Source organism: Pseudochaenichthys georgianus, chromosome 17 (assembly GCF_902827115.2).
Source record: "Pseudochaenichthys georgianus chromosome 17, fPseGeo1.2, whole genome shotgun sequence".
Classification (NCBI taxonomy): domain Eukaryota; kingdom Metazoa; phylum Chordata; class Actinopteri; order Perciformes; family Channichthyidae; genus Pseudochaenichthys; species Pseudochaenichthys georgianus.
In genome coordinates, this window is record NC_047519.1 from 16075562 (window position 1) to 16101397 (window position 25836).

General features: G+C 39.7%; 1 protein-coding gene across 4 annotated transcripts in view; it reads left to right on the plus strand.

Annotated features, from left to right (window-relative positions):
• The window catches only part of ctnnd2b (catenin (cadherin-associated protein), delta 2b), a 218098-nt gene that overhangs the window by 60001 nt on the left and 132261 nt on the right, over positions 1 to 25836 (plus strand). The window contains exon 1 of one of the 4 annotated variants that reach the window (XM_034104427.2): positions 22475 to 22564. The exons of the other annotated variants lie outside the window; for them this stretch is intronic. Coding sequence (XP_033960318.1) covers positions 22550 to 22564 — 15 coding nt within the window. The 5' untranslated portion in view covers positions 22475 to 22549. Of the gene's footprint in view, positions 1 to 22474; positions 22565 to 25836 lie in introns of those variants that run through there. 4 annotated transcript variants of the gene reach the window in all.

The following is a 25836-nucleotide window of genomic DNA, read 5'->3' on the forward strand; positions in this document are numbered from 1 at the left end:
CAAACACGCCCACAGCCCGTCTCCGCATGTGACATAGGAAGTAACTAAGTACATTTACTCAAGTACTGTACTTAAGTACAGTTCTCATCTCTGTTCGCCTGGCTGTTGACTATATAAAAAACTAACGAAGTAACGGAGTAAAGCACCATGTAGTAACGGTAACTGAGTTACTGAATTGAAAAAGTAATGCGTTAGAGTACTAGTTACTGCCAAAAATAACGGCGTTACAGTAACGCGTTAGTCCCAACACTGCTTATAACACACCGGTGTGAAATCACACCTGCCTGTTATAACACCTCACATCAAAGGGCAAACATCAAAGGCTAATTCGATTATACAACTCTGAGGGGACAGGGGCCAGACAGTCTCACGCATAACTTCAAAAAGACTGCCTTAATCAACACCTATATTAACATCAGAGGCTTATATCACACCTACCTGTTATAACACCTCACATCAAATGATTAGACTACAAAGGGGTGTGAGGGGGCAGGGGCCCAGACAACATAACTTCAAAGAGACTGCCTTAATCAACACATCAAAGGATTAGACAACACAGGCACTACACAGGGGGGCTTTTCACACCTACCTGTTATAACACCTCACCCCTCACATCAAAGGATCTCGACCAATGGGAGGCGGGACTTAGCTCATTTGCATAATTGGGGGCGTGTCATCTGTCACTTTTTCATGCATACTAATGAGACGAAAGGGGTATGAATATAACTACTAATGTGTGGTTTGCACAAAGTGCCATGTTGATTTGCAAATTGTGTGAAAAGCTGTTTTTTGCAAAACAAAATTTTTATTAATTGCATTAAAATATTTAACGCATGTGCAGGTTCATGTAGACGAGGATGGTTCCCTGGAAGTTCATGGCGGGCAATGTGAATGCATTGATAACAGGAGATAGAACTACAATGTTTGGTAATTATTAGTGAATAAAGGTTTTGATTTGCAATATTTATACAACAAATCGATATGTGTATGTATTTACATCAATATGTTTTAAAAAATAAAATAGAATTTGCTAATATTAAGTGATAATATTAGGATTAGTGTGAACAACTAGTTTATATGTTAGGCTAACAGTGCCTTGGTTAAAGAGCCTGTTGCTGTTTATTTATAGCTTAGAATTCTTTAAAACCAATATTATCTTCTTAAACTTGTATGGTAGTCAGGAGCATCACTTTCTAATGTTTATTGATATATTTAGAGGGAGGGGATCTAAAGTAATGCTTTAAAATTCAGATTAGATTCATTTCTACCATTTTCTTAAATTCATGGTAGTTTCAGTAATCCCATGGTAATTGAAGACACAAGTTATCTAAATGACTAATGTCATCTTTATGGCTTTCAGAAAGGACAGGAGACCGACAGGTGACTATCAAAGGACTAGCAGCAGCAGCAGCAGCAGCAGCAGCAGCAGCAGCAGCATGATGATGATGATGATGATGATGATGATGATGATGATGATGATGATGTTAAATGTGTTGTTTTAGGAACATCCATTGCAAATACATGGGATTCAATAAACAATAAATAGCATATCACGCAGTTTGTCAATGCCTTTTCCTCCGTGTTGTCCTGGTTTGCTGTGCTGCCTCCGTCGCCACCATGGTTTGCTGTGCTTCCTGGGGATGCTCAAATCGCTCCGAGAAAGGAGTACGAATGTACGGCTTCCCCACTGACAAAGAGCGGAGGAAAAAATGGCTGGCTCAAGTCAGCAGGAGCAATTTCACGACCAACAGCAAAAACATATGTGATGTAATTATATACAAACACTGCATTTGCACTTTTTCACAAAACGAAAACCACACCATTCAGAAAGCTTAATGTTTTGTTTAATACAAAAAAACAGGGAAAGGCTTGAAAAACACTGAGTTGAGACTCAGGGTGCAGGGTGAGGGTCTCAGTGCAGGTATTCAGGCTCCATTGAATCCCCCTCTGGTTCTTGTGCTGAAAGAGGGAGTAACAGACAGGAGAAAGGGTTATACAAACCTATATAGCACACCTATTGGATGGGAAATTGCCTTGGGGAGATAAGGTGTTTACTTATATAAAACAGTAGTATTAAACTTACCTTGTGTTTTCACTCACTTAAAGGAGACCTATCATGCTATATTTAAATGATATAGTGTATAACCATACCTATATAAGGTATATTTATACATTTTATTTTTCAAAATACCAAACAGATCATTTTTTAGACATGCCTCGTTTCGCTCATTTTCGCTCTATTCCAAGCCCGTCTTTGAAAATTCTGAGCAGCAGCTGACCACGCCCCCCTGCAGAAGAGCAGGCATGAGCCGGCGAGAGTCACGTTACCATGCTTGCTGTGATTACTAGTGTCGAATAAACATGTCATCTCAGAGCAATGCATGTGTTCAAGCATACTATCAATTTGATCCAGAAACTGACCCTGAAGCAGCGGAGGTTTTGGTGGAGGTGAAAAAATCTCGGTTGCAGCAGGACGTTTCTGAATGGTTAGCTGACAAGCTGTTGTCCCTATTTATTTTACTCTGTTACGATGCTTGCTCCTTATTCCGTTCATATTTTGGCTAATTGGCAAGAATGCAATGTGTACAGTTTGTAACGCAAAAACAGCGATATATATATATATATATATATATTTATAAAGGGAGACATTCATATTTTCAGCATATATACAATGGCCTCATTGCGTTTATTAATAGTTTACAGTCCTTTTCTTCCAACATCGTGCAACAACCATTGGAAAGTTGAATAACTTAGGATGATAAAAAGTATAACTCCAACAACAAGTTGTCAGCAATGTGTGTAGTTTCACGTGTTTTTAAAAGCTCAGTTATTGACTTCTTTGTGCAAATTGCGCCACGATGCCTTCTGAACGGAGAATGTGTGCTGCATGGAGATACCACAGGTAACATTTTTGATAGCTTTACTAAGTTGTCTGTTTAAATACATTTTTCACATGTCATTCAATATATGTTTATCACAATGTGTCAAGACGGATGCAGTAACTTGAGGACTCTGTAACCTGTATGGTGGACCATCCTGGATTGGAGCCTGTGTGCCTAAATGTGTTCTCCCTGCAGAATGCATTGAATATTTACAGAGCTGAACATGGTGGACTACAGTTGAGGCAAATAGAGCAGTGAGTGGTTTGTTTGTTTTGCCTGAAATTGTAAAACGAATGCTAATATTGTTCATGGAAATAAATACTGGTGTATATGGCTTTATGCAATCTTTCATTCTGTCATTGTACATGTACACTATTATATTATATACTACACAGCAATGGCATAACACACCCATGTGTACGACAAAAAGGTCCACACACACACAACCTTATGCTTTTGAAATCAGAATATTCTTTACCCATCCAAACATGAATAATCACGACACATTTTGATATCAACTTGGAACTTTATTGTCAAAATCAACGGTTAAAAAAACCCATTAAAAAAAACTAAATGTAGCCTACTTGTATTTTGTATAAATGACGCTAAATATTTTTACAGAAGCTTTGTGAGCTGGTGCTGGGGCTTCCTTGGACGCAGGATCAGAGTGGTGATTCCGGCCTGTGTTGTCCTCAGGATACGCAGGGAGTTTCCTGATCCGTGAAATGTCGATGTTGGGTTCAGACAGCAGCCAAATTGAACCGTGTAGCATACCCGGCGATGACCTCCTCCCTGTCAGGTCGCTCATAATGGTGCAGGGTCCACAAAGACTTGGTCGAAGATGAGGTCCATCAAGTTGGCCACGTAGGGCTGTGCAATGGTAAAAAAAGCACAACAAAAAATGTGGTTTAGATTAGTATATGCATGTAAAAAACTGAAACTTCTTTCTAATTTTTTTATTTTATATTTGTAAATAGTTGTATAATAAATATTTTAAACACTTACGGAATGTGGGGTCAGTCTTTACTGGTTTTGCTCTGCATTCTCCCTTCCTGGCCTTTGGGAACTGCAGTTTATACAGAGGGTTTCCAGTGGATGTAGTGGCTTGTGCACGCTCAGCGTTTTCATTGTAGTGCAGGGCTGCCAGGTACAGTCTTTCATTTCCGCCATGATAAAAAAAAATGTAAATAATAGCAAAGGATGTACAAATTGTCACTAATTAGTAAGTATGTGAGGTGCTGGCCTGTAAAGAAGAACACATAGTTAGAACAAAATCATCTCAACTTAGTATTCAGGATGAGAAAATACTATTTGGATAAATATAGTCTGAAATCCCAAAAGATGGGGCTAAAACTCTCTATTTAGCAAAACTCTCTATTTAGCAAAGCTCTCTATTTAGCAAAGCTCTTTGCTTAGCCTTTTCCAATCTGAGTTAGTTTTGAACCGTAACGTGCATGCTGTGTTTCTGACTCAATGCAGGTGATGTGTTGGAGAGGGGCTGAGCTCAGTAGACTGACTGTAATGAGTGCGAGCCACTAATTAGCCTGTTGCTAGAGGTAAGGCCTTGTCAACAACAACAGACCGACGGGGCTTTAGCTCAGTTTTACTCGTGGTGTGTGCCCCCCTTCGCATACATACACAGTGTTGTATCCTAACACACCCCCATTTATATTCATGTGCGCAAACAAGTAAACACACAAAAGCTTTTACATATAACGCTGCAAAAAACGGCATGTATCATTAGCGTAGCATAGCGTAGCTTAGCTTACAGATCGATGATATCTGATCGTTCTTACAGACTACAATCACAAAAGCGTTTACATATAACGCTGGAAAAAACGGCACTTGCCTACAGAAGATTACGTTTGTTATTATAACTTACTCAATATGATTGTAGAGGATACAAAATACTAATAAATAGGAGAATAAATACTTGTGTTATCGCCTAGGGCGTGGCTTTACAGCCTTCAATCAATCAATCAATCAATCAATCAATGTTTATTTATATAGCCCAATATCACAAATGTTACATTTGTCTCAGTGGTCTTCACAGTGTGTACAGAATATCAGTATGACAATACGACACCCTCTGTCCTTAGACCCTCACATCGTACAAGGAAACACTTCCAAAGAAAACCCAGTTTAAAGGGAAAAATGGGAGAAACCTCAGGGAGAGCAACAGAGGAGGGATCCCTCTCCCAGGACGGACAGACGTGCAATAGATGCCGTGTGTAAATTGAAAAGATAATACATTTGCAACATAGGTAGTCCAAATGTTTGGAAATGCATGTGTGTATAATAGGAAGATGAATCCACGAGGATATCCATCCAGGACCACAGCCACGGCTCAAGATCCAGCGCTCGCGATCCAGGACACAGGACCGCAGGATCATCCATGACTCTGGATCCCAGCGTATATAGACACCAAAAAGAAAGACATTTGGGGAAGCTGGGTTAATCGGAACATGAGAGTACACAGGTATAGACAGAGAGAAGGAAGAAGTAAGATGTCCCCCGACAAACTAAGCCTATATCAGCAAAACTAGGGGCTGAATCTAATCAGCCCTAACTATAAGCTTTATCAAAAAGGAAGGTCTTAAGCGCACTCTTAAAAACGGATAGGGTGTCTGCCGCCCGAACACAAACTGGAAGCTGATTCCACAAATGTGGAGCTTGATAAGAAAAGGCTCTGGCTCCCATTGTACATTTAGAGATTCTAGGAACAACCAACAACCCTGCATTCTTGGAACGCAATGCCCTAGTAGGACAGTAGGGTATAATGAGTTCTTTAAGGTAAGATGGCGCCTGCCCATTAAGGGCTTTGTAGGCGAGAAGAAGAATTTTAAATTCTATCCTGTGTTCTATAGGGAGCCAGTGTAAGGCAGCCAGAACAGGAGTAATGTGGTCCCTTTTCCTAACTCTGGTTAGTACACGAGCCGCAGCATTTTGAATCAGCTGAAGCGACTGACTTCTTGGTACTGCCTGATAATAAAGAGTTACAATAATCCAGCCTAGAAGTAACAAATGCATGGACTAGTTTCTCTGCATCGTTTTGAGGCAAGATATGCCTGATTTTTGCAATGTTACGTAGATGGAAGTAGGCGGTCCTTGAAATTGATTTTATGTGGGCGTTAAAGGATAAATCCTGATCAAATATAACACCAAGATTCCTTATAGTCTCACTGGAGGCCAAATTAATGCCATCCATAGTTAGTATATCTTTAGATAATTTGTATCGTAGATTCTTCGGGCCAAGTACAATAACTTCAGTTTTGGTCGTGTTTAACATCAAAAAGTTTAAGGTCATCCACGTTTTTAAGTCCTTAAGGCAGTCTTGAATTTTATTTAGATGATTAATTTCATCAGGCTTGATTGATAAATATAGTTGAGTATCATCCGCATAACAATGAAAGTTTACAGAATGATTCCTTATAATATTGCCTAACGGAAGCATATATAATGTGAACAAAATAGGTCCGAGCACTGAGCCCTGTGGCACTCCATGGCTAACTTTGGTTTGCATGGAAGATTCATCGTTGACACGTACAAACTGAGAGCGTTCAGATAGATAGGACCTAAACCAGCCTAAAGCAGTTCCCTGTATGCCAACTAAGTGCTCTAGTCTTTGCAATAGGATATCATGGTCGATAGTATCAAATGCAGCACTGAGATCGAGCAAAACAAGAATAGAGACAAGTCCCTTGTCTGAGGCTATTAGAATATCATTTGTGACTTTAACCAGAGCTGTCTCTGTGCTATGATGTGTTCTAAAGCCAGACTGAAAATCTTCAAATAAATCATTGTTTTTTAAGTAATCACACAACTGTTTTGCGACCGCTTTCTCAAGAATTTTTGAGAGGAACGGAAGATTAGAAATAGGTCTATAGTTGGCTAAAACCTCTGGATCGAGGTTGTGCTTTTTAAGAAGCGGTTTTATCACTGCTACTTTGAATGATTGTGGAACATAGCCTGATAATAAAGACATATTCATAATATTTAATAAAGAAGTGCTAATTAATGGAAAAACTTCCTTCAACAGCTTAGTTGGAATTGGGTCTAACATGCACGTTGATGGTTTAGAAGAGAGAATCATTGAATGTAATTGTTCAAGGTTAATGGCTGAAAAGCATTCTAGTTTACTATCTAGTGTAATATTAGAACTTACGTTTCCGGGAGCTGTTGATAACACTATACTGGTCAAAGGTAAGAGGTCATTAATTTTGTTTCTAAGAGTAACAATTTTATCGTTAAAAAAGCACATAAAATCATTACTACTGAGTGCTATGGGAATAGAAGGCTCAATGGAGCTGTGGCTCTCTGTCAGCCTGGCTACAGTGCTGAAAAGAAATCTTGCATTATTCTTATTCTCATCTATTAATGAAGAGTAGTAGGCTGCTCTCGCTTTACGCAGTGCTTTCTTATATTCATTGAGAGTAATATGCCAAATCAAACGAGATTCTTCAAGTTTAGTGGAACGCCATATCCTTTCAAGTTGTCTAGACTTTTGCTTTATTTTGCGGGTTTCGGCATTATGCCATGGAGCTAATCTATGTTGTTTTATTTTCTTCTTTTTCAAAGGAGCAACAGAGTCTAATTTTATTCGCAGCGCATCTATAGCACTATCAACAACATGATCAATTTGGGGTGGTGTACATTTTGTATACGTTTCCTCCCCTACATGCAGACATGCTATCGAGTTAAGTATTGGTGGAATCTCTTCCTTAAATGTGGCTATAGCACTAACAGATAGGTTTCTGCTGCAAGAGCTTTTGACTAATGCTTTGTAGTCTCGTAATAGTACTTCAAAAGTTACTAAGAAATGGTCGGATAAAGCAGGATTATGCGGTTCGACTAATAGTTGCTCAATTTCAATACCATAAGTCAGAACAAGGTCGAGAGTGTGTTTATAGCAGTGGGTTGGTTTATTTACACTCTGACAGAAACCAACAGAATCTAATATAGAGTTAAATGCGACAGTAAGGCTATTTTTATCATCGTCAACATGAATATTAAAGTCACCTACGATAATTACTTTATCTGTTTTAAGAACCAAAGTTGATAAAAACTCAGAGAATTCTGATAAGAATTCTGAATAAGGACCTGGTGCACGATACACTGTAACAAATAAGATTGGCTGCAAAGTTTTCCAGGTCGGATGCGTAAGACTAAAAACGAGGCTTAAGGTATAATTTAATTTTGGTTTAGTATTGATAAGTAAACTTGAGTCAAAGATTGCTGCAACTCCACCTCCTCGGCCCGTGCCTCGAGCAATATGAGTGTTGACATGGCTGGGTGGAGTGGCCTCATTTATGCCTTCACACAGATCGCCATTACGGCAGTATGTCTGAACATGTTAGCAAATGCCTGATAATTCATATGACAAAGCAAAGACTGCGGAGCGTACAAAATAAAATGCTACAAACATATATAAACACCTAACCGATTACTATTTGGGTTTGAGGCGACATTGATACGGCTACACGAAGCTACATGCTACATGCTACAAGCTAGAGATAGCTTTATCAGGAAAAACACCGCTAAATAAAAACTTACAGCTTCAAAATTGGATGTGTCCTCACTGGCCTGGTCCCGGATGGTTGGTATTGATCCCGGGTTTAGCATTACTTTGGAGGCATATCCGTGTTGGACTTGAGACAAGTTCATAAACATGTCCGTCGTAAAATGTTTGGAACACACAAACAGAAATCTGCCGTGGTCTTCTGGCACATGTCCCTTGTAAATGAAGTCTAGCCACAGATTCATTTATTTTTCCACTGATGGCATTGCATGCAGTCCCCTGTCCCGAGTCTTGCAGCCAACAACAGCACAACGTTTAACTATCTTAGACATCCTGGCAAGAGCAGGCAAAAACACAGATGTGGGTTGATTTAGCCTGCCGATAGCCTATATGCGAATGAGAGGTTTGGCAATGCACGTGGCCGTGGCTCATTCCCCTGATAGGTGGAGAGTTGACCAATAAGCCGAGGACTTCTCTGTGACGTAGAAAAGTATTGAAATCTGGATCCGTTTTTTTCAGATCCGTTGCAGCCCCTTTTTTAGAGATTTGGCGAAGGAGGAAAATAGAGAGGGTTGTGTTTTCTGACACTTGGTGAGTTCCCTGGAACACCGGGGACACATATTCATGTATAAAAGACGTACAAAGGTGAATTTTGCATGATAGGTCCCCTTTAAGTCCCTCTCCCTTTGCCATCAATCCAAAATCAGCTGAGCTGCAACATTATACAGACAGGTAGTAATCAACATAATCACAAGGACACAATATGGCTCTGCTATAAACACTCACTCTTACACGCATCAAAGTTATATTTATCAAATATTTAACTCCCTCCACCCCCGCATACAATCCCGTTTAGAAGCCCCTCTTCTCTAATTCAACAACGTTGGACCAAATAGACATTAAGAGAACTGAATTTACAATTAAAAGGCTGTTCAACGTGTGTTGCTAACTTGCTTCGGTATCCTAGCTTAATCTGTTATCTGTAAACGTTCCCTAAATCTACTAATTTAGGGATAATCCACTGACATCCTTTAATACACATGTTAATTTGAATCAGATGTACTGATAATATCCACAATATAAATCTTTAAACTTCTTCTTACCTTTAAAAGTCCGTCACGAACGGTCTATTATGCTGCAACTCTATAGCTCTGCTAGCCTTGGCGCTAACTTCCGGGGAACGATTGAGAGGCTCCACGATCCGCCATTGCTGTAAAAAAGTGGTCCATTGGACTGAACGGAGATGACATAACTCTCAGTCTATATGGCGCTGGGGTAGGCAACATCCATGGGCTACACCCATACCAAGAAATGGCTTAGCCCCACCATGAGAAATGATGTTAAAGTAAGCAAAATAAAGTCCGCCAACTCGCGCCGAGAATTGCACAGACAGCAGTTAGTAAGATTGATTTCAGTAGCCACTTGTCTGGAAATACCGAAGACCAGAAACTGTTTTGAAAACTTTTGTCATGGAGTGATCGTCTTCCCAAGAGAACATCTTTGATAATGTCTTCTGGCCAATCAGAATCAAGAACATGAATTAAGACCCCACAGTTTGATGATTGATAGGTGCTCTCTTTCATTTTGACACACAGAAAAATGTTACAATACGCTTTTTCTTGTTGTACCGAACCCGTACTGAACCGTGACCCCCAAACCGAGGTACGTACGGAACCTTGAATTCTGTGAACCGTTACACCCCTTATTATTTTGTAAGCTGATCATGTGTCACTTCCTTTCATACTTATTTTTGCAGTGTGTAATTTTTTTAGTACGCTTGGACTTTTGCCAATGTTTGTAACCAGGCAGCAGAGATGGGGATGTGTTTTCCTCTCAAGGACAGGCATAGGAAAAAGAACAAGAAAAGGCTTCACTCACACATATGTGCCCACATGAGGTCTGCACACACACACGCATAATCCTGTACACACTGCCAATCAAAGTCTTTTGCCTCTGCTGACTCACACCAGGAGATCCCCGCTGCCATTTTTTCTCCGTTTCCTTCCACCCTCATGAGATGATTAGCCATTTGACGTCGTATTTATCACATCTATCAGCTTTTGTCCTCGTATTATTCATCATTTCTGCTGTCAACACATCTGCTATTGCTGCAGCGCAGTGTGAAGTGCCAGCTCTGAAAGAGTCTCACTCCAATGTGAGATGTGCCGTTTGAAAAATCTGACATTATTGTCTTGTTGAATGACACATAAAGTGAAAGTAGCACAGGGTATTGATAAGATGTCTTTTAACTCGCAGCCAGGCAACACTTGATCATCCAGTCAGTTTTGAAATATCAAGATGTTGAATGTGAAAATCCTCTAAGACTTTCATTTTATTTTAATATGTTAATGTGGAAAACATATTTATTTCCTGGTGCTTCGGGCCCTTTTAGAACTAAATATTACAATTATAATATGTAATGAAGGACTATAGCATAACATGTAAAAATTACAGTATAAAGCAAAATATTCTGGATCATGCAATATGTATGTTCTTATTAAGAGACACAAATACAGTAGGAGGGAATATAAATTCATACACATAGACAATGCATCTGATCTAACATCCAATGATTACTTTATGAAAAGTTAATGCCATAAAGCCTGCACTAGAAAACATGACAAAAGTATGAATCTGCCACACATGGTTTATATTACACCTGTTTGCACCAGTTTATCAGCATTGTTCATTGTTGCAATGCTGAAATTAGCATATAACCCCAAACAAGTGCACACAGTGCTGTTATCTTGGCGAAAGACTATATTTGTGACCTTTTGAATAATGTATCCATCTTATTGTTAGCATTTAGAACCAGAAACACACATTATTGGTTTAGGTTTTTTGGGAGGCAATAAGAAAGATAATTGTTAACTCCAGACTTATCCTTTTGAATGTTCTCCAAATATCAACTTCTTCTGAATGTTCAGCAACACCTTCATGGCCTTCATGGCCTTCTGCTTCAAAAAGTATTTGTTCTGACTATAAATGGAGTCCATGAGTCCAATCTTGCCTGGTAAAAAACCTCTATCATAATGTCTGACACAAAATGGCAATTCAGTCTACTGCAATGCGGTTGAACACAACACTATTCAAAACGTTATTGTATTTTTTAAACAACATATAGTCACAAACCCTGTCTCAATTGTTTATGTAACACTGATATTACCCCATGAACTTCAATTTGGCTCATTGACTTAGTAGTAGGCTTGGTTCATACCCCCTATTGTGACTCTCACTGCTCACAACTACCAGTTAGAGAGTTTAACTTCACAAATACATGACTGCACCCAGCCAAACATAACGTACAATAACTATTTGCAAGAATACAACCCACAATGAAGGTAAAAGCGTATCGTGTCGCTCATTAGAAAGAGCAACCATGTGTTCTTCCTCTGTGTGCTCCAGACGGGAAGAGCACATTACATTACTACTTCAAACGCCATTTCCATTATGTTTGCAACATAACCTCACACTGTTTTTTTTACAAGCAGACTAATCGTGCAACATGAGTCAAATGTCAGAAAGAAAAGAGATTTAGTTGCATTCACTGCCTCATCAGAGAAGAAAACATGACAATGCATGGATGCAAAACTGCAGCCAGGAGAGAAGACGACAACGAAGAAAAAAAAACACGTTAATCAAAATCTGTCAGAGGGGCTTTCTTATAATTATCAGATTTGATGGTGTTTTCTGCAGCCTGATTTCTACTGTGAATCGTAGTGCTCTGTAACACTGTTCATTTGAATTGGCAGCACAACAGGAAACAGCTTCTCTAGGGTCTGATCTACAACTTGTAAGAATCCAAACAGAACGTAGTTTATACTGAGATAATCTGAAAGTATACCTTACTGTTCCTGTCTCTAAGCTAGTCCTTTCACCTACAAACACATCAATATATAAATACCGGCATCATTCTTTTAATCAAACACATTTTATTTGCACATTTTGTGGCTGTGGATGCTCTATTTTTAACACAAATCACACATACTCCATTTATGATTGATGGTATGATATGAGATGATAACAACAAGTATTAATAGCTTTCTGAAATCAATCAACCTTGTGGTAATTGTACCCACTCTTGGATGATTCATTAGGTTATTTTATTGGTGCTTTCCTACATTAGCCCTGCGATCAAAATCTGCATTTCCTCCCCATCTAGCCGCTATACGCTCTTCATTTGTTTATTAAGGATTAATTATGATTTGCTTAGCATCGGCTACCTCATTAAATTACCAAGTATAGTTCCCTTCAAAGTTCACAACATAGTTAGAAATTCATAAGAAGTGGTTTCAAAGTGGATCAAATATTTATTTTGGTTTGACTTCTTATGCAAGAGTGTATGCAGGGAAAGAAAAAGTTGAATATTTAAGGATGAGGAGGGAGGGAGAGGGATTGTGTGAGGAATTGTGGTCTTGCTTTGTTTTACAGCCTCTCTTGTTATCTTTTGCTTTCCCTGGCATTTAAGATGCTGAAGGAAGAGATTAGAAAGTAGGAATCTGATATGTGCCTTCAATATGTCTTATGGTAGCTATGCAGCTGTGTTTGAATATATGTATCAGTTGATTTGTGTGTTCTGAAAAGGTTGTTGGCTGACCTGGATTTTTTTTTAATAGACACTATGAATGAGGCTTTTTAATGAAATTCGGAAAAGGAATGTTGAAGTTTAATAAAGCGTTCTTTGAAGGCAACATAATGCTGAGTTACTGTGGGCAATGTTTGTAAGCCACTTAACCAGACATTAGATTAGATAAGGGACTTAGTCTGAGACCCAAAGTTCCCTCCAGAGGCAGTTTCTCCCCCACACGCTAGTGACATCACGATGCAACACTCGTGATTCTATTGGCTAGTGCTCCATCCACAGCAGAGCCGGCCAGTTAACCAATCAGAGCAGACTGGGCTCTGGTTTCAGACAGAGGGTGAAAAGAGGTGCTGCACCACAGGCAGTATGAGAACAATAAAGAGCTTTTTGAACATTAAAGCATGGAAACATGTCACAGTAGAGGCACAAAATACAAATATGAACCTGAAACATGAAAATGAGCATAATAAGGCCCCTTTATTCCGGAGAATCTACTTGGATCACACATATGCAACATTAACTTAATACACAATATAATTATTGTGTATTTTCATTATTATTATTATTATTATTTCAGGGTGAAAGGGACATTTATCTCACTCAACTTGCATGTATTTGAGTGAGTTACAAATATATTATTCAATTTTGTAGACACTCAACAATTACGCCCAATCTCGCTGTTTGACATAACTACCAAAAATACCAATTACATTTAGTTCTGTGCATTTATCAGTTTTAACTTTGGAAAAGTAAAAACAACTGTAACATTTCTCGTTCTATCTCTTTCTACCAACCAAATCCCACGCATGAAAGCTATTCCTCGTGATCTTCTTTAATAACTAATGTCATATTCAATTCCATTCACTGAGCCTCCCCTCAAAGTGTTTAGAGCCCCCCCTCAGAGGCCTGCCTCCCTCTCTGAAAACCTCTGCATTAGATAAGCACATAGTTTGATTCATTCTTCTCACTCTAGCTTGTGTATTTTTGGTTTTGAAATAGTTTAAAAAGACACACCCTTTAAACACAGAGTACTGCTCTTAGTACAGCCCAATCCTGTACACCACTTATAGTGTAGAAAAACCCAAAGTCTGCCGTGCATAGTTACAGTTGCTAAGCATTGCAATGATTAGACAGTCCCATTTCCCAGGAGGAGTTTAGTTACCATCAATTTAAATATCCATTGGGAATGCATACAGTACATATTTGCTTGCATTTATTGATGGATGAGCACTAGATTTATATTATAATGATATGGTTGCAACTAGATATTGACTTAACTGTTGTACAGTATATGTCTGGTTTAAAGGCTGCATTACAGTGAAGTGATGTCATTTTCTGAAATGAACAGACTGTTCTAGCTGTTTTACTATTTGCCTTTACCCACTTAGTCTTTACTGTATATCCATATATTTTGAAAAACCCAATGGTCAACCCTACAAAATTGTTGCGTTATCGATATGGAGGAATTTCGTAAAAAATATCCCGATGTGATTTTCTCCAGTTTGCCAAGCCCGGTACAGGTGTGTTGTCCTTGTTAGTTATTTTCAGAATGTCACTTTTATGGCTGTTAGCTGTCTTATCTCCAACTGGAAAGCAGTGACAGGGAAGGAAAACAGTGTATTGTGGTAAAGCCTGTAAAGGGTCAACGGTTTCTTATATTTGGCACCTTTCTCTCTGCTACCTGCCACAGCAAGGACAAAAAAGAGGTTGACTGAGGATTGACAGGCATTCTGATTGTGTGTGTGTGTGTGTGTGTGTGTGTGTGTGTGTGTGTGTGTGTGTGTGTGTGTGTGTGTGTGTGTGTGTGTGTGTGTGTGTGTGTATAGGCCTCTTTGGGTTGCGGTGTTGAGTCTAGCCCTTGACTCTGAGTTCAGCTCTGCAGAGATTAGAGGATATAAGTCAGACAGCTGAGTAGACAGTTGACACTGAGAAGGAACAGATACCATACTTTATATTAGATCAGCATAAGTCTAGTGTTAGAGGTTGATCATTTTATAACAGTCAAAATGATACCGAATTTGCGACGTAGCCCGAACCAAGATTTTAGCTTATGTAGTGAGCACTGAGGATTGTGTTTTTACTATTTTTCTCCTTCCACAAGTACAGAGCTTTGTTTGGTGTTTCCTCGAGGCAATACACACAGATTGTTGTCAGATTGAAAAAATAAAACTATAACTTTTTCATACAACAAGGTCTCCAGAAAACAGATACATTCAACCGTAGCAAAAGTTCAATATTTCAAACCAACAGTATCTTTCATGTGTTATTTCTTTTTCGAAGGTCTATTTTCAAGTTTTGGCTTTGCTTTTTGGACCAACTTACCAGGTGGTTTAGCAATCTCCTCCTGACCCACATGTATGAGACTGATAACCTGGAGCCTAACATGTTCTGTAGAATATTCATGCAGTCTCTCAAATTCTTCTCATGTCCTTTTTTATTCCACACTGTCCTAAGTAAAGGCATATCACTCAGACATTTACTAAACGCGCATATTAATAGCCATCTATGATCAAAGAGTATCTTCTGTGGCAGACAGATTTCTTTGACGAGTTTCTTTTTTCTTGATTTGAAAAGCCGCATCATTTAGTATTCGGTTAAAGCATGGCTTATTCTGCAAAGACAGAAACACAATATAACAAAGATTTGTATCATTTTAGTCAAACCTCACACTCAGCACGTGCACTTCGCTCTTCATCTGCCAATCAGCTTGCTACTCCCTCGCTGTGAAGTGGAACCAGGTACACCTCAACAAAGACACACATTTTTGCTATCATGGCAACCATCAAGGTGTCTCAGGTCTTCTGGAACGGGTCTGCTCTCGGTTCCGAGAGCAAAAACAAAACATGGAGAAGCGGCGTTTAGCTATTATGCCCCCAGAATCTGAAACAAACTGCCTGAATCATGCACGTCCGCAGAAACTCTTACTATTTTCAAATCGAGACTGAAAACATATATTTTGCCGTTGCTTTTAATTGAACTGCTTTTAATTGAACTTCTCATATTCACACTGCAGTTTGCTTTTTATTCATGTATTGTATAACTGTTGTGTTTATCTTATTATCTTTGCCTTTTAAATGCCTGTTGTAAAATGCCATTATATAATGTGTTTTTACTGTATTTATTCTTAAATGTCTTTTATTTTATTTTGGAAAGCACTTTGAATTGTCGCGTATTGAAAGGTGCTATATAAATAAACTTGCCATGCCTTGCCTAATAAAGTCAATTATTAACTTTTACGTCACGTATGAACCAAAACCTAACTCGCCCGTTTTTTTAGCAGATTTTGAGTGACAGAAACGTTCTGAGTCTCTAAACACACAAGAGAGACATATATGTATTCAATGCATTAAAAAGTGCATTTTGCATAATAGGGGACCTTTAAAGTTAATATGTCAGCACTGTTCTTGTTATCCTTAATTTGAATCTTTATGGTTTATTGCACTTATTGTAAGTCGCTTTGGATAATAGCGTCAGTTAAATGTAATATAATGTAGTAGGCAAAAAGTTGTGAATTGTTGATATAGTCAATGAGATACAGTCCATAAAGTCCCGAAATTGACACCCGATGGACACACGAATATGGAATTGGGAATTTCGCACGAAGATGGCCCCGAACCACACACGAAGGCAACATTTATATTACATTTAAGACATACAACAACTGCAACGAAAGTAACAAAAACAATTATGTTAAAGTACTATGATACTGTACTGATATTTTCAGACTTTGTTCTTTACTGTATCCGTCTTTATATGTAGAAGATATTAAGTTTTCTCCGTAATGTTGTTTCCATAGCAACAACAACTTCCTGTCAACTCGCCTTCAAAATAATATATTATATCCTTTTCAGTTTCACAGAACACAAATTGGGTTATTTACATAATATGTTTACATGATTTTGTTGTGCAATAAAACAACCCGATGGACACACGATAAAGGAAATGTTCAAATTCGGCTCTGATCGTAGCAACATCGGGCCATTCGTGAGGGCATCTTAAGCCATCGTATGATCGCCGGTGGAGTTTCTCAGGCTCTGGCAGCAACTTTGTGAGCGGTGGCAAAATCTTTGGCATGCCAAAAAATTGCCGAAGGACGTTACGAATGTTCATTTGCGTGTTGAATTTGTGTGTCAATGTTGCCCTTCGTAAGGACATCGTGAGGGCATCTTGTTATCATCGGTGCCATTGGGCATTCACCCCTATCAGATTGAGGGTGAATGCCCTATGGCACCGATGATAACACGAAGATGACACGATTTGACAAGATGCCCTTACGAAATTGCCGCTCATGAAGTTGCTGCCGGAGCCTGAGAAACTCCACCCGCGGTCATACGATGGCTTAAGATGCCCTCACGAATGGCCTGATGTTGTTACGATCAGAGCCGAATTTGAACATTTCCTTTATCGTGTGTCCATCGGGTGTCAATTTCGGGACAGTGTGACGCAGGCTTTAGTGTATGGCGCTAATGTGCTTTGAGTATAGTATAGGGGATTACAATTTGAGATATAGTTAAATTAAGCCCAGGAATGCTATATCACGGCGAGCAATCAGGATGTTGATCGCTGTTATCCCTCCTTGGCGAGAGGTGCACTTCTGAATTGGAACCATATATTTGGGCTGTGACTGATGACTTTCATACTGCAGTTAGAACCCTGTCCTCTTATTGTACTTTTTTTCTTGAACACATTTGAAGGGTTCCACTAGGACAGTAAGCTTTTATTGGGCAAAGTTGCAAATGTATCCTCTTCTCCAAACAGCACCTGCAGACACAATGTGGTTTTTGGGAAGTAACATGTCAATCGGCAATCCTCCAAGCAACAAGCAATAACCCGAGACAAAAATAACAAGGCCACAAGGTGTTCCAATGTGATTAAAGCAACAACGTCAAGAAGAGTCTGGAGAACTGTTACCCTTTTAGATGTTACATCATATGTCACGAACGTGGGCTTTTAACAACCTCAAGCCTTTCATACGCCCTGCAGATTGAAAAAACGATTTTCCCTTGAAGCTTGATGAATGTCTTTTTGTACTTTGCAGCTAAATGAGCACAACAAAGACCATTTTTACCCTGAATATTTTATACCTGCTCATAATTCATGTCTGTGCTTAACCAGTTTTCAGGCTGTTGTACACGGGGGGGGGGGGGGTTGGAAATACATACTGCGGTGAGATGAGGAATTAAACCCCAAATCTACAGCCGCAGTTATCGGGCAACAAGACAGATCTCTCTGGTTTGGGATGAACATTTAAGTAGTTTTGGTATCTGGAGAGCGCTAAATCTCCTTGAATCTGTCTTCCCCCTCGCTGCTTTTCAGTCAGCACAAGTTTTCCACTCCTGTATCTCATTTCACTTCTCGCTCCCTGCTCCCCTGGTCTCCATCTCTCTATCACTCCCCAGCTTCTCGTGTCGGCTTGTTTTCCTCCGCCTCAGAGACAACTTTATTACCAACTGAATGTACCTAGTATTTTTTTCCGACCCAAAACAAAAAGCACCAGACAGCAGCGGTCTTAGCTATACAGCCATTGTGACATTTTCTCCATGAACGGGGGCCTCTTCTGAAACAACTAAATGCCAGGCGGACGCCACGGGGCACAATTAGACCGCTTTACACTAGAGAGAGAGAGGGACACACACACACCAAGCACACACACACACACACACACACACACAAACACACACACTGCAACTTTTCTCCTCATGCGGCCCACCACTGTCCTACAGTCATTTATTTTACTTTACTAATTGCTTTAATGGGGTTTTCAGGGGGCAGCCTGTTCCTGTAAGCTAGTGGCTGTCTTGCCTCTGTCTCCATTAACCAACTCTGATTGGGACCGATTTTTAGTAATGCAATCAGTTGACAAGCTCTTCATTGTAGAACCTGCTCATTAAGACATAGATAATTGTTGTCCTTTGCACTTTATTGCTTATCAAGCTATGATTACTCAAACACACGCACAAACACACACATGCATGCACACCAGTCTGTAAGGCCAGTTTATTTCCACTATGATGGATATGGTGATTAGGCTGTACTCATTTTTATTGTAACATTTAAGAGGAGCAACATCAGTGATTTCGCATAGATTTGCTTTTTAATTACACATTTATTTTTCCTCCATTACCGTGAAATTGATCACAATAGAGATATAGTTGCGCCTAAATGGAAACGTCACTTTTTTTACACATTTGTAAAGTCTTACTCAAACCCTTGTGTAAGGTCTTCTGTGACTCCAGAGTGGTGGTTCGAAGTCAGAAAATAACCTAGGGTGAAGTTATTAGGATTATCTATGTGTGACATCAAATATGTAACACAAAGGCTGCATTAAACATTGGTGGTTTTATACAGCGGGACCCACAATCTGTCAGCCATTTACTATTCTTTCATTTTTTTGAGTCCCTCAATTTAATGTAATTTCAGCAGTAAATTGGTGGAATATTGCTTTACACACATATTATGTAAGGTTTAAAAGTCGGGTAATGTGGTTTGATGGCTTAAAAGGGTTTAAAAGAAAATCAATTGCTGCTTCGAACTGTGAAAGAAAATCCCTTTTATATACTTTTTAATGGCTCTTTATCCTTTACTTATCCTTAAGCAACTGATATTGCCTGGTAAATGTCTACATTTGACAAACGCCATTACCAAAGTCAGGCTTTATTTTATTAATGTGTAGATCTCGAGTCTAAAAAGAAGATGACGACATTATTGGGGTTATTTTTTCAGACTTAAAAACATTTACCTAGAGTCACAAAAAACATCATGCACCTTATACATTTCACAGACTGAGTCCTTGTTACACGCATATTCATCTAATGTGTGCCTTTCTATTAGAAATAACTTGAAAGACTAAGGAATTCTAGATATTCAATATATTCTAAGATATTCTAAGATACATTAATCAGCTTTATGCAATCCAACATGTCAAACACACACGCACGCACGCGCGCATTTGAATACTTTATTTGGTTACACAAATTATATTACATAAGACAGGGAATCAAATATATCAGGGCTAAGCAGCACAGAACACTTAAGGGAACACATAGCATCTCCTTCTCCACACGGCTTCGCTGCCAATAATAGTTGAAACAGAGCAATATTTGGCAATTTGTTTGGCTTTTCTCTTTGACATTCCAGCAATTCTCAAACCAATCATGGTGCATTTATATACATGGCCAAGACTTCCGAATATGAGTATGCTATATCTACACTTGTACCCAAAGCTGGTTATCATATTGAGCAGTGGTTGGTATTTGATATACTTGTCCTGGAAAGTCTGGTCCATGTACAGGTCAAAGGCACAGCCTACTTCTAATATTAGCACCTCTCTGTGGTTGGTGTCAACAAAAACCACATCAGGTGTATTTGGGATGTTAGCAAAGACATCATTGGTAAAACCAAACCATTCTGGTAACACTCTAGCGTGCTTGTACATTGCTGCGCTAGATGGTAAGATGTTTTACCGCATCAGACACAATGTCCACAATACGGTCATGACGGGCTATGTACAGGCGTTTGTATGCATTACATCCATTTGTTATATGTGTGCAATGGATTCTAGGTGTTGTTGTGAATCCTGATGGTTTAAACAGAATGGACTGTGAATGTGAGGGTCCCAGGTGGACAGATTGTACTTAGTGGGTAATACCTGCAGTCTTGCTTTGATGGTACATGTCAGAACATCCTCACCAACAGCGGCGTTCTTAAACACTGAGTGTGAGACTGAGTGGTCAGCAAACCCCAAACAGGCTAGCTTTCCCTGTAGTCTGAGTCCACACCAGTGCTGCCTGGTCTCAGACTGCTTCATGCTGAGCAGAACCCTCCTTGCAGAGTCTCTGTGCAGTTCCACAGTCTCTTCCTGAGGTGTTGTGATGTCGGCCTTCACAACCACACTGGGGTCTGTGATCAGTTCATCAGAGACGGGGACTTCAGTCTGTGTGTTGAGTCGTGTCCATTTGAGCTGGACTCCAGTCCGATTACAGAGGTCATTGAGATCTGGCCAGTCAGACCAGACCCCGAAGCCCTTGGCCTGAGAGTTGCAGGCTGTAATGTAAGATGATCCTGCTGATCTGTGTAGTTTTATCCAAACACTCGATGGATGGACCATGTATCTCTGTGATTAAACCTGCGCTTAGGCAGTCTGTAGATAAACATCCATGTCAACAGACCCAATGCAAATTTGGTTAAAGAAATGTGTGAGGGCTGGAGTTTTGCATATGCAGCATGTATTTGCAAGGATGTCGTGATTGGTTTAGTTGAACTGTGGCATCTAGGGAGTGGGAAGTGGACACATCAGATAAAGGAAGGCAAAAACAAAGAAAGGATTTTAGAAAAGGGCTGGGAATTATTCACTGGGCTTCTTTGTGTTTTTGGACGTGACTGTGGCACCTGTTCTGAAGCCATGTCGACAGATTTTGAGCCAGATTGCATTTGGGTAAGAGATAGGTGTGCATGCTTGTTCTTTTAAGTGAAGCTTCACTAAGTTCTGCATTGATGATTCTGTACACTTATTGATTCAAAAATGAAAAGAGCTAGTTCGGTAACAACTGTAGCTCGCAAGCTAGTGGCTGGTAGGCTACAGCATGTTGGAACATGCTACAGTAGTTAGCGGATTATTTTGTAACTTTTGTAAACCATATTGTATCTTTTGTAAACTGAAAGCACACTATAGGGTTAAAGTTGTTATATAAAAAGTAAAACACAACACCTTGACTCTGGACAATATCATATAAAGTGCTTTCCCATAATAAGCATTCTGCTGCCAACAGTGCCAAACATGTCTTGATAAGCGATGGCTGTGTGTAGATTGTGTAATTTTTTGTGTGCTTGCATGAACTTGCTGCAACTAATGTGCTTCCCCCCCCCCCACCTTACATCCTATGTCAGCCCATGTAATTTCACTGAGGCAGAACACACCGTGTGTGAGTGCACACGCGTGTATATGGCTTAAGTGTGTGTAGGCATGTGTGTTTGTGTGTAGGTATGCGTGTACTATTTTGAGTGTGTATACCTCCCTCCATCTTGCCTCCCATCCATCTTCTGTGTCTCCCGGCCCCCTTCTCCTTAAATCCCCCCTTTGCTTTTCAGTGATGGTGTCTAGGGTGGAGGCGGGGTGGGGGGGAGTGAGAAGTGCAGATGGTCTAGTCATAGAGAGAGAAAGAGAGAGAGAGAGGTCGGGTGAGAGAGGCAGAGAGTGACCGGGTGAGCGGCGGGCTTTTTTGGCAGGGTCGGCCGGTGGGAGGGCCCATTGTGATGCAACGTTGCATAAATAATGCCACAGGGCTTCTAAATGCTCCGTTGCCATGGGGACCTTTGTGCCTGAGTGAACACTGTGTGTGTCTGTGTGTGTGTGTCTCGTGGCCCCCAAGGAGAGAGAGAGAGAGGCAGAGTTGCAGTCAGCTCAAGTGACACTAGAGTCTCTCTATGTCTCTCGGCCCCTCTCTCACTTGTTGTGTCTGATCCGGGACAGATGAGTGTTTGGAGGTGGGAGAGGGAGCGTTGTTGTTGCTTTTTGACCAGGAGGGAGCTAAATAAAAGCAGGATACTTTGGGAATTTGTGTTTGCAGTATGGTCCATGTGAAGGTACGTGGAATCACTACTTTTTGTATTGATCTTTTTATTGTTTTTGCCGCCTTTTTTCAATTTGTCTGAATTCATCCGACCATGCCTGATCCTCTGCAGTAACAGGTGTCTGCCTGTCAATACTGAATCAGAGGGAGAAGTGATCAGAGGGGCAAAGGGGGAAAAGGAGGGAGCTTTTGTTTGGATGCTTTAAAAAAAAGCCAAGTGACAAGTGAATTCTCACGGCTCACCATCCAGCTAGTTAGTCAGCTCGCTTCAGCCTCAGCTGTAGCAGCACCAAACAAGCAAACAAACAAAGCAACACACAGGCGTTTCATCTTTTCCTTCTTCTGCTCCGGAGAAGATGCCTCGAAGTAGGTTGTTTTTTCTCGCTTTTCTTGCTTCTACATCAGCTGATTCGGGTGGTTAGATTGATTTGATTTGAAAAAGTGAAATCCCACGGGGACAATCTTGTTGTTGTCTTGCAGGCGGCGATGTTTGAGATGCGAAAAGAGCAGTTCTTAACTCTGTGTGACGGCTGTTCTTGCATCTTTTGAGCAGCTTTGTAGCAAGTGGCTGGTTTGTGTTTGCAACTTATCAAAGGAGAACGGCTTTTATCTCCAAATGAGCCTTCAGCAGGGAGACCATAGACACTCAAATCATCCATACAGATCATTGTCTCCACACTAAACTTTAACATTGTGATGATTGATCTTATGGCCACTTACAGATACAAAGGTGAAATTATATATATATAATTTTTATATATATATATATCAACTTAAAGGTGGGGTAGGTAAGTTTGAGAAACCGGCTCGAGATACACTTTTTGTTATATTCCATGGAATTCTCTTAACATCCCGATATCAATGAATATCTTCAGTGCTTTGACAAAAAATCCATAACAAAATCTGCGGAAGCCGTGGTACTGTAAAAAGCACGACCAATAACTGGATGGCCTACCTGCCTGTCAGACTTCCATCTGTGCACAAACTTATCTCATGCCCTCATTGGTCATGTGCGCGTTCGTGTGTGTTGGAGGAGGGGCTCTGTAAGGAAGTGGCAGATTTTTTACGGTTGTGTATTTTCAAATTCTAGCGCACTCGAGCTGGTTTCTCCAAAATACCCCACCTTTAAGGTCACTATAGCTAGTATTAATGTGTAGAAGTTCTGCTCTCTTATTTGAACAAGCTCTAAAACCAATGCATGTGCACGCTAGTCATGTGTCTTTATACTTATCTGTGTCCATACTTGAGCCAGTGCATAATGACAATGACAATTGCAATCTGATTTGTTAACCTATTACATCAATGATTCATTCTAATCAAATGTTATCATTATGGTGAGAAGCGTGGAGTCGCCTCAGGCATCATCAGGCATTTAATCTCCCACGGACCACTACTCGGCTTTCCATCAGTACTCTTAAAATGAAGATACACATGTGTAATCCTAATCAAATTAATGTTCCTTCTTTCTTGTAAAAATTATATTTTGAGAGCATTTTAAGTGTAAAAAACTAGCATAGTAAAGATCTGTCTCTGACGGTGTCTGTGCAAACAGATCAGTCTTTTTATTCACTTTTAACGACATGCAATTTCTTTCTAAATGCACTGTATGAAGCCTAATTAGGCTTGAAACTCCACAAGGATTTGGTTTTACTAATGCAATGGGACATTTATTTTGCACATAAACAATTTGGGCACTAATGGGTGTTGAAAAGTGTCTTATTTACCTTTATAATAAGTCATATTTGTCCTGCATGTGTGCTTGTGTCACTTCAAATATCCTCACACATTGAGTTACTGTTGTCACTTTAAAAGTCAGCAATTGATCATTATATTGAATTACATTTATAGAGATTAATCAGATTACAATTCAGACTTTTATAACTTTTAGATGAGCTCACATCTCTTTCAGAGTATCTCCTTTGTATGCAAATGCTGACCGGGGAGCATTTATAGATTGTATCTCCAGCTCTGACATGATTTATTATAATTCCATCACTTTTATTATCTGGAAAGCTACCAGGAAAATGTCCAAGCAATTTAAGATCTAAATCATAATTTCAGGACCATTGCTCCAGTGTGCAGGATCTCAGTGCCCTTGGCTTGATTTAAAACCATCTGCGATCCAAATATATATTTGTTTTCTTCACACAAGTTGGTTAAATCACAGGTTACGTTTAATCAGCTATAATGATCGTAGCAGCAGACACAAATACTATATAATCAGCCATTTGTGTGGTTTGTTTGTTTGTTTGCTGTGCGTAAGTTAATTGATAGTGGTTCATCACACATTGAATAGCATAAATTAAGCATGAAAACAATGGAAGAACCATTCATCAAAACACATTCTTTCACACGTACAAAAGTGATTAAAGAGAACTTAAAATGAAAATGGAGGATTCAAAGAAAATCCTCTTTAATTGTCACACGTACACAGCACCGCACACACAATGAAATGTAGTCTTTGTATTTGACCCATCCAATGTGACATGTATTTTACTTAAGAATTGTAATCAACTGCCAGTTTACTGTTATTCTAGAACATTTTATGGGTGTTTTTGGCACAATTATATATACTTTCTTTTAGTAGAAAAAGGATAACACTTAATTATTTGTTTAAAGAACATTTATTGACACGTGCGATATGATAGAATGTTAATTGTTTTTGGCGATGAGTGGTCTGAACATCTGGATTGATGAGGAGGTGGGATGACGGGGATGCTGAAGATCTAGATTTGAGGAGAAGTGGTCTTTGGATTCTCTCAAACTGGGTCTGAAATCACAGCTGACTGCAGGAGAGAGGAGAACACATGTAAAGTTTGACAGCACTATGATTCGCTGCTGGAGATTGTGGTAAAATCAGCTGAGGAGTGAATGAATGTATAGCCAGTCTTCCTGACTGAATTTACGCTTTAGCTTCATTTTGTGTATGACATCTATCTTTTTAGGTTTATTTTCTATGTCTTTCTTGACAGACTCGGTAGGACAGATATTCAACAAGAACAGAAATAACGTTTTAGGGAAACAAAACAAATATATTGTCGCATAACTGCTTCCTGATCCACCTGGTTTTATGAACATCAACATCCAGTTCTCTCATGGAGAGTGCTTCTTTAGGGTGCGCAACATGGCATCTACGTGATGGGTATTTAGCTGGGGTGATGTGACTGACAACCTCTTTCATCCCTCCCTTCATATCAGCCACCACATGGTAACAGCAGGGTGTAAATCCATACAGCGTGCTTGTCAGGCAGGCTTCAAACTAAAGCTTTAATGCAAAACTGACAC